The sequence below is a fragment of the Pantherophis guttatus genome, chromosome 6 (genome assembly GCF_059756535.1).
Source record: "Pantherophis guttatus breed Tessera chromosome 6, ASM5975653v1, whole genome shotgun sequence".
Classification (NCBI taxonomy): domain Eukaryota; kingdom Metazoa; phylum Chordata; class Lepidosauria; order Squamata; family Colubridae; genus Pantherophis; species Pantherophis guttatus.
This window is the reverse complement of record NC_142068.1, coordinates 58,622,993-58,635,456: the sequence shown is the minus strand read 5'-3', so window position 1 is coordinate 58,635,456 and position 12,464 is coordinate 58,622,993. Positions and strand designations below refer to the sequence as shown.

The 12,464-nt window shown below is 36.9% G+C and overlaps 1 protein-coding gene across 2 annotated transcripts in view; it reads left to right on the top strand.

The window, feature by feature from the left end:
* Positions 1 to 12,464, top strand: part of LOC117676695 (scavenger receptor cysteine-rich domain-containing protein DMBT1-like) — a 41,271-nt gene that overhangs the window by 2,075 nt on the left and 26,732 nt on the right. For both annotated transcript variants that reach the window (XM_087872979.1, XM_034436385.3), the window contains exons 2-6: positions 3,523 to 3,561; positions 4,547 to 4,858; positions 6,892 to 6,909; positions 9,471 to 9,488; positions 11,026 to 11,337. In XM_087872979.1, coding sequence (XP_087729105.1) covers positions 3,523 to 3,561; positions 4,547 to 4,858; positions 6,892 to 6,909; positions 9,471 to 9,488; positions 11,026 to 11,337 — 699 coding nt within the window. The remainder of the gene's footprint in view (positions 1 to 3,522; positions 3,562 to 4,546; positions 4,859 to 6,891; positions 6,910 to 9,470; positions 9,489 to 11,025; positions 11,338 to 12,464) is intronic.

The following is a 12,464-nucleotide window of genomic DNA, read 5'->3' as shown; positions in this document are numbered from 1 at the left end:
ACAAAATTTTTGGTAGGATATTCATTTTAATCGCTGCAATTTTACCAATCAGAGACAATTTGAGCTTTTTCCATCTTTCAAGGTCTTGGTGTGTTTTCTGCAGAAGGGGGATATAGTTATCATCTTTTAATGAGGAAAATCTCGCAGTGATCCATATTCCCAAGTATTTTATTTTCCTAACTGTCTGGAGGCCTAATAAATTTTCCAATTCTTCCTTTTGAAGGTCTGTCATGTTTTTCACTATTAATTTAGTTTTATCCTTATTGAGTTTAAGGCCCGCCACCTCTCCATATTCCTGTATTTCCTGCATTAATTTTCCACCGGATTCTAATGGGTCTTCCATTATGAGGGCTACGTCGTCAGCAAAAGCTTGGGTTTTGAATAATTCGTTCCTAATCTTTAATCCTTTGATATCATTGTTAGCTCTTATTTTTCTAAGTAGCACCTCTAGCGCCAAAATATATAATAAGGGAGACAGGGGGCATCCCTGCCTCACTCCTTTTTGAATCTGGAACAATTGGGTTCTGTCTCCATTCACTAGTATATTTGCCCTCTGGTTTTTATAGATATTCTCAATCATCTTCCTAAAGTTAGTACCGAATCCCATTAGGTCAATTTGATTTATCATAAACGTCCAATTCAAGTTGTCAAATGCCTTTTGGGCATCGACAAACATTAAGGCCAGCTGTTTTTCAGGATGTTGTTCGTAGTATTCAAAGGTGTTTAAAACTATTCTCAGATTATCTCTGATCTGTCTCCCTGGGAGAAAGCCATTTTGATCTTTGTGTATCCACCGATTTAAAATTTTTTTGAACCTCTCCGCAATTATATTCGTGAACAATTTATAATCTGCGTTCAACAATGAGATAGGTCTGTAGTTGGATATCTGTTTCGGGTCAGCACCCTCTTTCAAAATAAGCGTCAAATACGCTTCCCTCCACGAATCTGGAATTGTGATACCCGCCAGAGCCTCATTCAGTATTTCTAGTAACTCTAATTTTAGGGCATCATCAAATTTTTGGTATAATTCCCCGGGAAGACCATCTGGGCCTGGAGTTTTGTTCTTCTTTATTTTAGAAAGGGCCGTTTTTAATTCCTCTATAGTGATCTTTTCATTTAACCTTTCCTTTTCTTCTTCAGGGATTAACGGTAGATTAGCATCCAACAGGTACTGTTCTACCTTGTTTGACGCAATTCCTTCACTTTTATATAGACCTTCATAAAACTTTCTTATACTCTCTAATTTGTCTTCTTCCTTCGTCAGCAAATTACCCTGGGAGTCTTCTAATACTAATATTTGGTTTTTTTCCTTCTCTTTTTTTAGTTTATATGCCAGCCATCTCCCTGACTTGTTAGCGTTCTCAAAACAATAATGCTTGGATCTTTTTATTTTTTGCGCCATTTCCTCTTGGTCCAATAAGTTCAATCTATGTCTCGTCATCGACCACTGTTGTTTTTATTAGTTTAATGACAAGTGAAAGTGATTAAAAATACTGTTCAAATGACTGAGTTCCAGATGCAGCTGTAGCTTTCAAGCAGAAGCATAGATGCCAAGCAGGAATGGCTAGATGGGAGGGGATTCATTTCAGTGGTGGGTTGCCCCCAGTTCTATAGAACCGGTACTAAAACCGGCGGGAGGCTTGCCCACCGACCCCAACATCATCAAAATGCTTTTGCGCATGCACAGAACCTTCGCATGCGCTGCCCCACTGCAAATCGGTAGTAAAGGTAAGTAGAACCCACCCCTGATTCATTTGGTATATAATACAGATTCTCAAAATTAGTATTCCTTGTAAAAGCACTGATAAGAACTTAAATATGCATGAGCGTGTAGCGCTTAGTCACCTTTTCATACAGAGCAAAAGTAGTATCAAATCTATGTCTAAGTTCCACTGTTCCAGACTCTGGGTATGGGCTGGCATGAACAAAGTTTCCTTCATTCATCCCAAAAGAAAGTAGCCATTTTACAAAGAAAATATGCCTGTTGGAAATTTTGACTACATTTGTTTTACATGCAATTGACTGACTGATAGTTTGGCAGTCACCACTTGTGGGAGGGAAGGAAGGAAGGAAGGAAGGAAGGAAGGAAGGAAGGAAGGAAGGAAGGAAGGAAGGAAGGAAGGAAGGAAATTCCAGACTCTGTAGGCCAGATGTCTTCAAACTTGACACCTTTAAGACTTGTGGACTTCAACTCCCAGAATTCTCCAGCCAGCATAGCTGGGAGTTGAAGTCCACAAGTCTTAAAGCTGTCAAGTTTGAAGACCTTTGCTGTAGGCCAGTGGTTCTCAACCGTCCTAATGCCATGACCCTTTAATACAGTTCCTCATGTTGTGGTGACCCCCAACCATAAAATTATTCCTAAAACCATCGGAAATATGTGTTTTCCGATGGTCTTAGGCGACCCCTGTGAAAGGGTCATTCGACCCCCAAAGGGGTCGCGATCCACAGGTTGAGAACCACTGCTGTAGGCAATCAATCAGTGAAAACTTATTATCATTGATTAATCCAGAATAAGCTATAGCACAATATTTAGCCACACAGAAAACCTGAATCTGCATCTGCCAATAAAATGAAAAGTATAAAATATATCAGGTGCACCTGGTCTGTTAGTTCAATAATATAACCACTGAGCAATATAATAGAACATGATCTATCTCGGGTTCTCAATCTCCCTTGAACTATAAGGACAGATCCAGGGGATTCAGATTTGGGGTATTACAAAGCTAATCCTACCATTACTAATGGTAGATCCAATGTTACCTTTTTGTATAAATTAAAGCGCTTAGAAATATAATAATATCACAGCTGATATTAGGGCTACTTTTGGACAGGGGCCACCATTAAGAGCGATAAATCAAAAGTAGTGTTGAACTGAACCTTTTTGCATGATAATTGGCTTGCAAACCTTATTTATCAGTAAAAGCTATTTTTTCCATCTGATTCAATTATTTTTTTAAAAGATGGGAATCAAACTGCAATCCAAAACGAATAAACCAATTTCGGATTACTATATCTGATCTGGAGAAATTCAGGTAACCACAAGATGGCAGCAAGGAATGTATAGAGCATTTTAATTGCCATCATGAAGTTGGCCAGATATTTTTTCACCTGGATGTGGTAGCTTTACAAAAATAAATTTCTAGTTGAATTAGTACAAGCACAAAATGTATTGGGTTTCAGTAGGTTTTTTTGGTTTTACTTCTAATGACCCACCTTTAGAGCAACTATTAATATGGTAAGGATCCCTAACATTATATTAGTATAATAATGGATTGCTCTCCAGTTTTTACATTGGACAGGTTACTAAAAGTAAAGATTTAGCTCCCCCTTGTGGCACTATGCCTTAGGCCTTAATTTTGGGGAAACTAGATTTTGATTGTTTCAGTTAATATTCCTGCGTATGAATTCAGTATTCTTTGTACAGTGCAATCAAAGAGTTTGAATGCATTTGGAAATTATTATCATAATAGCAATGATGGTGATAATTATTGTAATAATCTGCTTCTTTTAATCTCAATTTAGTGTCAGCTCTATCTACCACGGCAACACCTCCAACTCCAGGTTAGTGTGACTGTATACAACACTAAGTTAGTCTGATGGAATGTCAGACTAACTAAACTAAAAAAAAACTTTTTTTTTAATCTTAGCATATATAAATCTTATATTTCATACCTTCTTATCTTTAGTAAAGCAAAATGAGCATCTAAAGAAAATGTGCTTTTTGCAAAGGCAAAAATTTCCCTTTGAAAACACAACTTTCTTTTATATCACATCCCCAAACACATATAATCAAAATCAATCACAAGAAGATTCTCATTTAGATATGGGAAAGAAATTAGTCTGGTGCACATTTAAATGAATTTTTTCTATTATTTTGTATTTTTAATCTAATATACCTGTTCAAAATTGTATTGTGGAAATTGTTTGTGAAAATTGAATCGCAGTGCAATATTCTTATCCTATTTGTCATGTCCATCAAATGTTTATATTAAGGAAGCACAGATTAAAAAGCATATATATTGATACTAATGACATTCAAAAATGTATTTGAGTAAATTTCTTGCAAACATTATTATTAATCAGAAATGCATGCAAAAATACGTAGAACAGAACTGTGCAATTATAAAACATGAGAATTCATCTTAGAATTAGATGTGAAACTTGGATGTTTGTCACAGAACATAAAGCAAAATAAAAATAAGGCACTTCCAGGATAGCTTGGGAAAAGGAAGTACTTAAGTGGTTGGAATTTTCACTGAGTTTTCTATCACCCTTCCTTAAAAATAAATACATATAAATACCTACTATTCTGCTATTTAAAACTCACTTTGCATTTAACTACTGTTTGAAGAAATTTTCAGTCTCAAGATAACCTATATGATAGTTTTCCAGATGCTGGCACTATAATTCCCAGAATTCTCAAGATACTTGATACACACCGAGAATCAGGGAAGTCTAGTCTGTGAAATGAAAGAACTAAACCTATTCTATTTTATTCACTTCCAGATGTAAATAATACTAATCTGTTCACTCTGGTTTTGCATAGGACTGTCTCTAAGGCTTGCTGGCACGTACAACTATTGTGAGGGACGCGTGGAAGTGTATTATAAAGGAGCCTGGGGAACTGTCTGTGGCAACAACTGGGATATAAAAGATGCTGAGGTCGTTTGCCAACAGTTAGGATGTGGGAATGCTGTAGAAGCCCTGTCCTGGCCTAAATTTGGCTCAGGCTCAGGCAAAATTGTCCTAAGTGACGTACAATGCAAAGGAGATGAATTTTTTCTATGGGATTGTAAGAACCCTGGATGGGAAGTGCATAACTGCAATCATGAACAGGATGCTACCGTTCTCTGCACAGGTATGTGTGGGTTTTCTTAAGTCTTGATTTTTACTCGAAGTGTGGAATCAATATGGTTATTCACTAAATAGTACTGTAGAGCAGCGCCCCCCAACATTTGGGCACCAGGGACCGGTTCTATGGAGAAAGGTTTTTCCATGGACCAGAGGGAGTGTGTTTTTGTGTGCTGCTTACATTGTTTACAAGGCCTGGTTGCTGGCATGACATGGACCACTGCAGGTCCATGGACTGGGGTTTGGAGATCCCTGCTGTAGAAGCACTCATGGGGTAAGATGGTTACATAACTACAGATATCTGTTTTATTGTTTCTTGTTGTTTCTTGTCGTATTAGTTGCCCAAATCCATTAGACTTTGAGCAGCATACAAAATTGGAAAATCCATAAAACTTATGGATTTTGATACTTTATCAAATCAAATAGACATCCTAAAGAAAAACTAACTTGTAGATAACACAAATCAAACAAAAAAAACACAATAATGCTGATACATCAAGCCCGGGCCTGGGACCAAAGCCAGGTTTTAAAAGTTTTCTGGAACCCTAGAAGAGAGAAGGCTGTCCTTATCTATTCTGTTTCAGAGGTTGGGAGCCATGACAAGGAGGAAATTATTCACTCGAACTTTCAAGATGATCAAACTACTCCTTCACTTACAATAGCAATTGGGACCAAAATTTCTGTCACAAAGTAGGGTGGCCATAAAGCATGACTGCATCACTTAGGGTGGGCAATTCCTGCAGTCCCAATTGCTGTTGTTAACAGAATCCCAGTGTAAACTATTAGTAGTGTCTTACCAAATGTTACACTAAAGTATGCTAAATGTGGGTTTCCTCAAATGTCTATGCAACCTTTTAAGTGATATTTTTAATTAATCATTCGAGATGAACTATGAGCCTGCAATAGAAAGAAGAAACAGGACAAGTACTTGAAGGCAAATCTTGAATGGCCCTTCCACATATTCCCTGTTGCATACTGTATGGTCTATTGGTTGTAGCCTTTTTCATGATAGTTCCCATGGCATTCTGTTAATGTTTGGATAACTATGAACATATGGAAAGAGAGAATCATGTGGGAAGTTCTGATAGTTTATCTGTTAGTCCCCTAGGAAAGGCAGAGACTTATTTGAGAATGTCTGGTATAATCAAATTCTTCTTTGTGAAGGCAGAAGTTCAAACATTGAGCAATTATTGAGCAACTGATTAAATTCTAAAAGATGAAGATGAAACCTTATTACATAAAATGATCATTCTTAATTGTTCAGCCAATCAGTGTAGAACAATGCCATTCCACAACTCCAACTCATTGACATTTCCCACTCTTTCAGTTGCTATACAATCCAGAAATAAATTGTAGAAGAGTCTCAAACACTAATAACGTTAAAGTTAAAACCTCAAGAGCAATCATGATATGCTCAATTTGCTTAATGCTGGCATTTGATCTGAATTTGAAGGCCATTCTTAACGGGTTCAGAGAACAAAACACAGGCAGGTCTCAATTAATACACCACAATAGGAACCAGCAACTCTAATACTAAACAATGTGGTCACTGAATGAGACATTACATGACTGTGCCCAGCTTATAACGTTAACTCTACTTCAGTAATTAAGAGATTCATCTGTGTTTGTTAAGTGCAACATCATGTGATCCAGAGATGGGTCTCAGCAGATTCTGACCAGTTCTGGAGAACCGGTAGCGGACATTTTGAGTAGTTCGGAGAACTGGTAGTAAAAATTCTGACTGGCCCCACCCTCATCTATTCTCTGCCTTCCAAGTCCCAGCTGATCGGGAGGAAATGGGGATTTGCAGTAACTGTAGGGATGTTGTGATGGTCACAAGTTTGAGGACCAGTGCCATGAGAATTCAAATGGTCACTGAACAAGGCAGTCATTACTTACCTCGTTTCTCTCAGTTCAGTTTACTATTTGTGCTGAAGCAAAGATCTTAAAATAAAAAAGTTTAAAATAAAAAACTTTAAACAACATCCATGTGGTAATGATTAATTAATCATTAATTTTATGAAAATTGTTTTTTTACAGATGAAAAGTATAAACCAGGTATGTAAGTCTTCTCTTTCATTTTTATGAATATTTTTCATATGTTCTTGCATAATAATAATGTACCAAACTGTGGAGTATCTTATCAAAGTGGGTATCCCCCATTTTTTGGGGATTTCATCCTATTGGTGGGAAATAGGTTGCCAAGGGCTACTTTGGGAATATTTTTACATTAAAAGTATTAATGATTCACAGTATGGAGTTTGGTATCAACCTTTGAATGCTTGTGATTTTGCAAGTTCTCTGAAACTAAGACCACTATAAATATTATAATTATAGTTCTTAGGGAAGATTATGAATAAAACCATTAGTAGATATTACTACTAATATCTTTACTTTAATTTACTATAATAAATTAGTAATTTACTTTATTAGTATCTTTACTATAATTACTTTGGATGTGGTTAATTCAAAATTCTGAAATTCTATTCAGATAGGACTGCTCTACCTTCAAAAGTCAAAGTGCATTGGTCAGAACCACATGAAGAAGGCAAAACAAGCATGAAATTAACATGCCAGTGATAGAAGTCTGCTGACAAAGTCATCACCAGAAGCCAACATGGGTTTAGCAAAAACAGATCATGCTAGAAAATACTTATTTCATTCTTTGATAATGTGACAAATTAGTAAACCACCAAAATGCTGTAGATATAATTTACTTGGACTTTAGTACGGCATTTGATAAAATAGACCACAACCTACTACTTGATAAAATAGAAAAATGTGGGTTAAACAGCATCACTACCAGATGGATTTGTAACTGGCTGACCAACCACACTCAACGTGTAGTCTTTAATGGAACTGCTTCTGCATATGGAGGGAAGTATGCAGTGGGGGAGCCCAAGGCTATGTCTTTGTCCCAGTACTCTTTAATGATTTAGATGAGGGCCTAGAAAGGGAACTCATCAAACTTGTAGATGACACCAAGCTGGCAGGAATAGCCAATACTCCAAAAGATAAGCTCAAGATACAGAAGAAGTGCTTGTGGACAATCATTTAAATATGAGCCAGTGTGCTGCAGCTGCCAAAAAACCAAACACAGTCCTAGGCTGCATTAACAGAGGTACAGAATCAAGATGACGGGAAGTGTTAGTATCACTTTATAATGCCATGGTAAAACAGTGCTTGGAATATTGCATCCAGTTTTGTCGTTATGATATAAAAAAGATGTTGACACTCTAGCCTAGAAAGAGTGCAGAGAAGAGCAACAAAGATGATTAAGGGACTAGAGGCTAAAACATAGGAAGAATGGTTGCAGGAATTGGGTATTTCTAGTTTAATAAAAAGAAGGACTACAGGACTAAATCTTTTCCCCTTTTAAATGTAAATTTTAATTTGTTTTTAAATTATTGGGTATTTTAAATTTGTCTCAGCCAAATTATTTAATTCGTTTTTATTCTATTTTAAATTTTTGTATTTATGTGTTTTATTCTGTGGCTGTTCACCGCCCTGAGTCCTTCTGTAGTACGGCGGTATATAAATCAAATAAATAAATAAATAAATTTGATAGCAATATTCCGATATCTAAGGGGCTGCCACAATGAAGAGGGGCCAACTGAAGGCAGAACAAGAAGCAATGGATGGAAACTTATCAAAGAGATAACCAAGCTAGAACTAAGGAGAAATTTACTGACAGTTAGACAATTAATCAATAGAATAATTTGTCTCCAGAAGTTGTGGATACTCCAACTGTGGAGGTTTTTAAGAAGAGACGAGACAACAATTTGTCTCAAATGGTATAGAGCTGTGATGGCGAACCTATGGCATGTGTGCCAGAAGTGGCACACAGAGCCATCTCTGTGGGCACACCAGCTGTCACCCGTTGCTCTTCGGTTTCCACCGCGCACATGCACGCCGGCCAGCTGGCACACAGGGAAGTGCCAGAAACCAGAAGAGCAGCTCCCCAGTGCACATGTGCACACCTGAAAGCTGCTCTTCTAGTTCTAGTGCTCCTGTCTGTGCATGGATGGGTGCTCCCATTTCAGCCCTCAGTGCTGAAAAGGTTCGCCAACACTGGTATAAAGCTTCCTATTTGAGCAGGGGGTTGGACTAGAAGACCTCCAAGGTCCCTTCCAACACTGTTATTACTTCCAACTTCTAAAACAAAATCTATTTTATATGTGAACAAAAAAAGATGAATTTCAGCAAATTCTTCCAGAAGAAAGCTAGTAGCCTGCCATACCATTCACAATAGCTAATGAAAGAGAAAAGAGTTACAGTTTAACAGCAGCAGATGCAGTGATTCAGCAGACAAAAGTCCTATTTGGATCAATATAATTATAAAAAACTAAGACCCGGAACTTAAACAAAATTCTAAAAAGTTCTGCATTTGCATGACCTTTTACTATTGCAATTCACCAGCTGTTTTAGTTTTTAGTGTACATTGCACAGCCTCAGTCATGTGATGTTAAATATTTGATTACCTGACAATATCTGAAGATGTTGAATTTTATTGCGGTGAAGGAAATTGTTTTATTTGTTTGTGCATATTTGTGTGTTATCTATAGACATAGATGTAAATAGATTGCAGATTTAATAATCAGTTTTATTATATCTTACAGCTGGAACCGAAGGAGATGGTGAGTCTGTGTTTAGGGTTTTTTTTTAAAACAAAACACAGTAGCTTTTAAAATATTTTGCATGAAATGAGTTTCTTTAAAACTTTCAGTAAACTATGAATGTACAAAGTTCAGCAAATGAACAACCTCTGAATGTAATTCACATTTTAGTTCAGTTGATTCATTCAGATAAAGATTGGAAGTGAGCTGCTTGTGACTTCTTCCTGTAATTTTACTTTTTTCCTAATTATTGTGACTCTCTATTCTCTATGGGTTTGTAACTTGACAAAACTTACTACTGTTTCTTAAAAGCAACTTGGAGAACACACCCCTATTAAATTACATCTCTCTCTCTCTCTCTAGTAGCATGCATGACATGCAAGAGATTGCTAAAGAGTTATTATTAACTATGAAAGAGTTCCATATTAAAAGCATAAAACTGTATTAAGTAGTACAAAATGTAAGACCTGTGGGTCACATATGACTTGATGGAGAATCCAGTGAACCACACAAATCCTCCAGGCCTTGAGACTTTCCAATGTTATCCTTGGAGTCTTTGGTCTTCTCTTAGCTTGGATAAGCCTCAAGGATTCCACAATTCTGAGCTACAGTACATATATTTTCTTCTATTCTTCTCTTCCTCTCCCTCCCTGCTGACCTTTGCTTTGTCTGCTACTCTATTTCTGGCCAATTCCTCTCTTTTATTTGCATCTGCCCAGCCCACCTTGTCTGGCCTTTCCTCATCCTGGGTGCTTCTCTTCTACTTTCTCCATGCTGCTTGTCTAGTCTTCCACCTGATTCTACCCAGTTTGCCTATCCTCCTGAGGTCTTTTCACATCGCGTCTCCCTATCCATACCTGACCTTTTCCAGACCTCCCCTAATCCTGTAAGTTTGTTGAAAAGGTTGCAACTTGTTTTCTATCTGCAACTTTTAAAAAAAATTAATAAAAGTCACAATGACACTGAAGCTCTCTTTTTAAAATGATCATAGCCTTCCTGACTACAGGGAGTCCTCGATTTTCATCAGTTTGTTTTGTGACCATTTGAAGGTACAACGGCACTGAAAAAAGTGACTTATGACCGTTTTTCACACTTACGATCGTTTGGCATCTCTATGGCCATATGATCAAAATTCAGATGCTTGGCAACTGAGTCATAGTTATGACGGTTGCAATGTTCCAAGGTCTTGTGATCCCCTTTTGCGACCATCTGGCAAGCAAAGTCAATGGGGAAGCCAGACTTATTTAACAACTGTGTTACTAATTTAACAATTACAATGATTCATTTAACAACCAAGAAAGAAAGGCAAGAAAGGTCATAAAATGGAACAAAATTCACTGAACAATTGTTTCACTTAGCAACATAAATTTTGGGCTCAATTGTGGTTGTAAGTCGAGGACTACCTGAATTGACTAAAATGCAGCTCCCTCTTTTTGATGGAGGGAACAGATGAAAAACAAAGCCTTAACTTATGCATTTTTCTTAATTTTGAAAATATGTCTATAATCAGTTGTGCTGACAGCAATCATTTTTGCCTTTTTTCCCCGCCCTGCTAAAGTGGTGTTTATGCAGCTGGTGGGTGGCCCAAACCGATGTGCTGGTCGTGTTGAAGTCACTTTTTTTGCCAACTGGAGAAAGGAGGTTTGCAGTGAAGGTTGGGACATAAGAGATGCTCAGGTTGTCTGCAATGAACTGTACTGTGGCACTGCTCTTTCTGCCTTGAGCGACGGCTCTTTTGGTAAAGGGGACAGCGGCCCTTTGATGACTCATGTAGATTGCTCTGGGTCAGAAGATTATTTACTGTCATGCCCATATGAGTATCGTCCTGCTACATGTGGAAATTACAACGATGCTGCTGTTATATGCTCTGGTAGGTATTTTCTTCTGCTTTATGAAAATTTTCAGATATAGTTTGCACGTCATCCTTCTCCTTCAGGAGATTTTGTATTGTTTAGTCAAGTTATTTATTTATACATTTATTATTCCAAATTATTCACAGTGCATAGCTCATCATCATGCATCATCTTGAAACTATTGAGCATATCAGTTAGTAAGATTGAACATTTCATTTACTAAATTGTGTATGCAAAAAGGTTAAAAATAACTTCAAAAATAATCTCTCTTTTTTGGTAAATTTTAAAATGCTATTTAATGTTAAGCAAAGCTTCATGAATTACTAGTAGCTCTCCTTTCTTTGGCACATGTATTCAGCTGCAATTTAGTTTTTGTTTTTTCCATCAACAATTCTTGTTGTTTAGAATTGATCATAGATTCACTGGCAATGAACTTCTGTTAATATCTAATCAGAGTTCTCTAGGGATGGATCCGAAAAAGGGTTTTGTTCAATGCAAATGTCCTTAATGTATACCTATCTAGTCTGCAGAAAGAGTTCTCTGCAGTTTTTTGCTCCACGGGTATTATTTGAGTCAAAAAAAAGCCCCAAGAGCAGCTATTTGTGATAACAGTTTGAACACTTCTATTTTTTTTTTAGCTGGAATCTTAGAAAAGTCTCCATAGACTTTTTTTGAGATTCCATAGCTGTAACCATCATGTCGTCTTAAATAAGACTAATCTTTCTAAGCAAGTTTGCTTTGCTATTAAATCAGGCTAGAATTTTGAGTCTTCTAAAAAGCTAACCAGACTGTTTTGTTTTTTTTACCTAAACCATATGAGTCTTAACCAACTAAGTGATGACTAAATTTCATTAAAAATATTGGAACATCAAATAGTTATGACTAAACCATGCATCATTGCTCTCAGCAAATCACGCCTGATTTTAGTTGGAATGGAGCTACTTTCTTGATAGTTTCCTTTGTTTGTTCCAAGAAATCCATACCCAAAAGCTGAGCTGAAACATATTTTTCATATTAGTGGAAGATTTAAAATATTATAATAAACGGTTGGCTTCATTTCTTTCACAGGGATTTTCAGAGAGATAGTATCTTGTTCCCTATAGGGAATGCAGGACTGATCCTGTAAAAAAGATCATTCCTCATA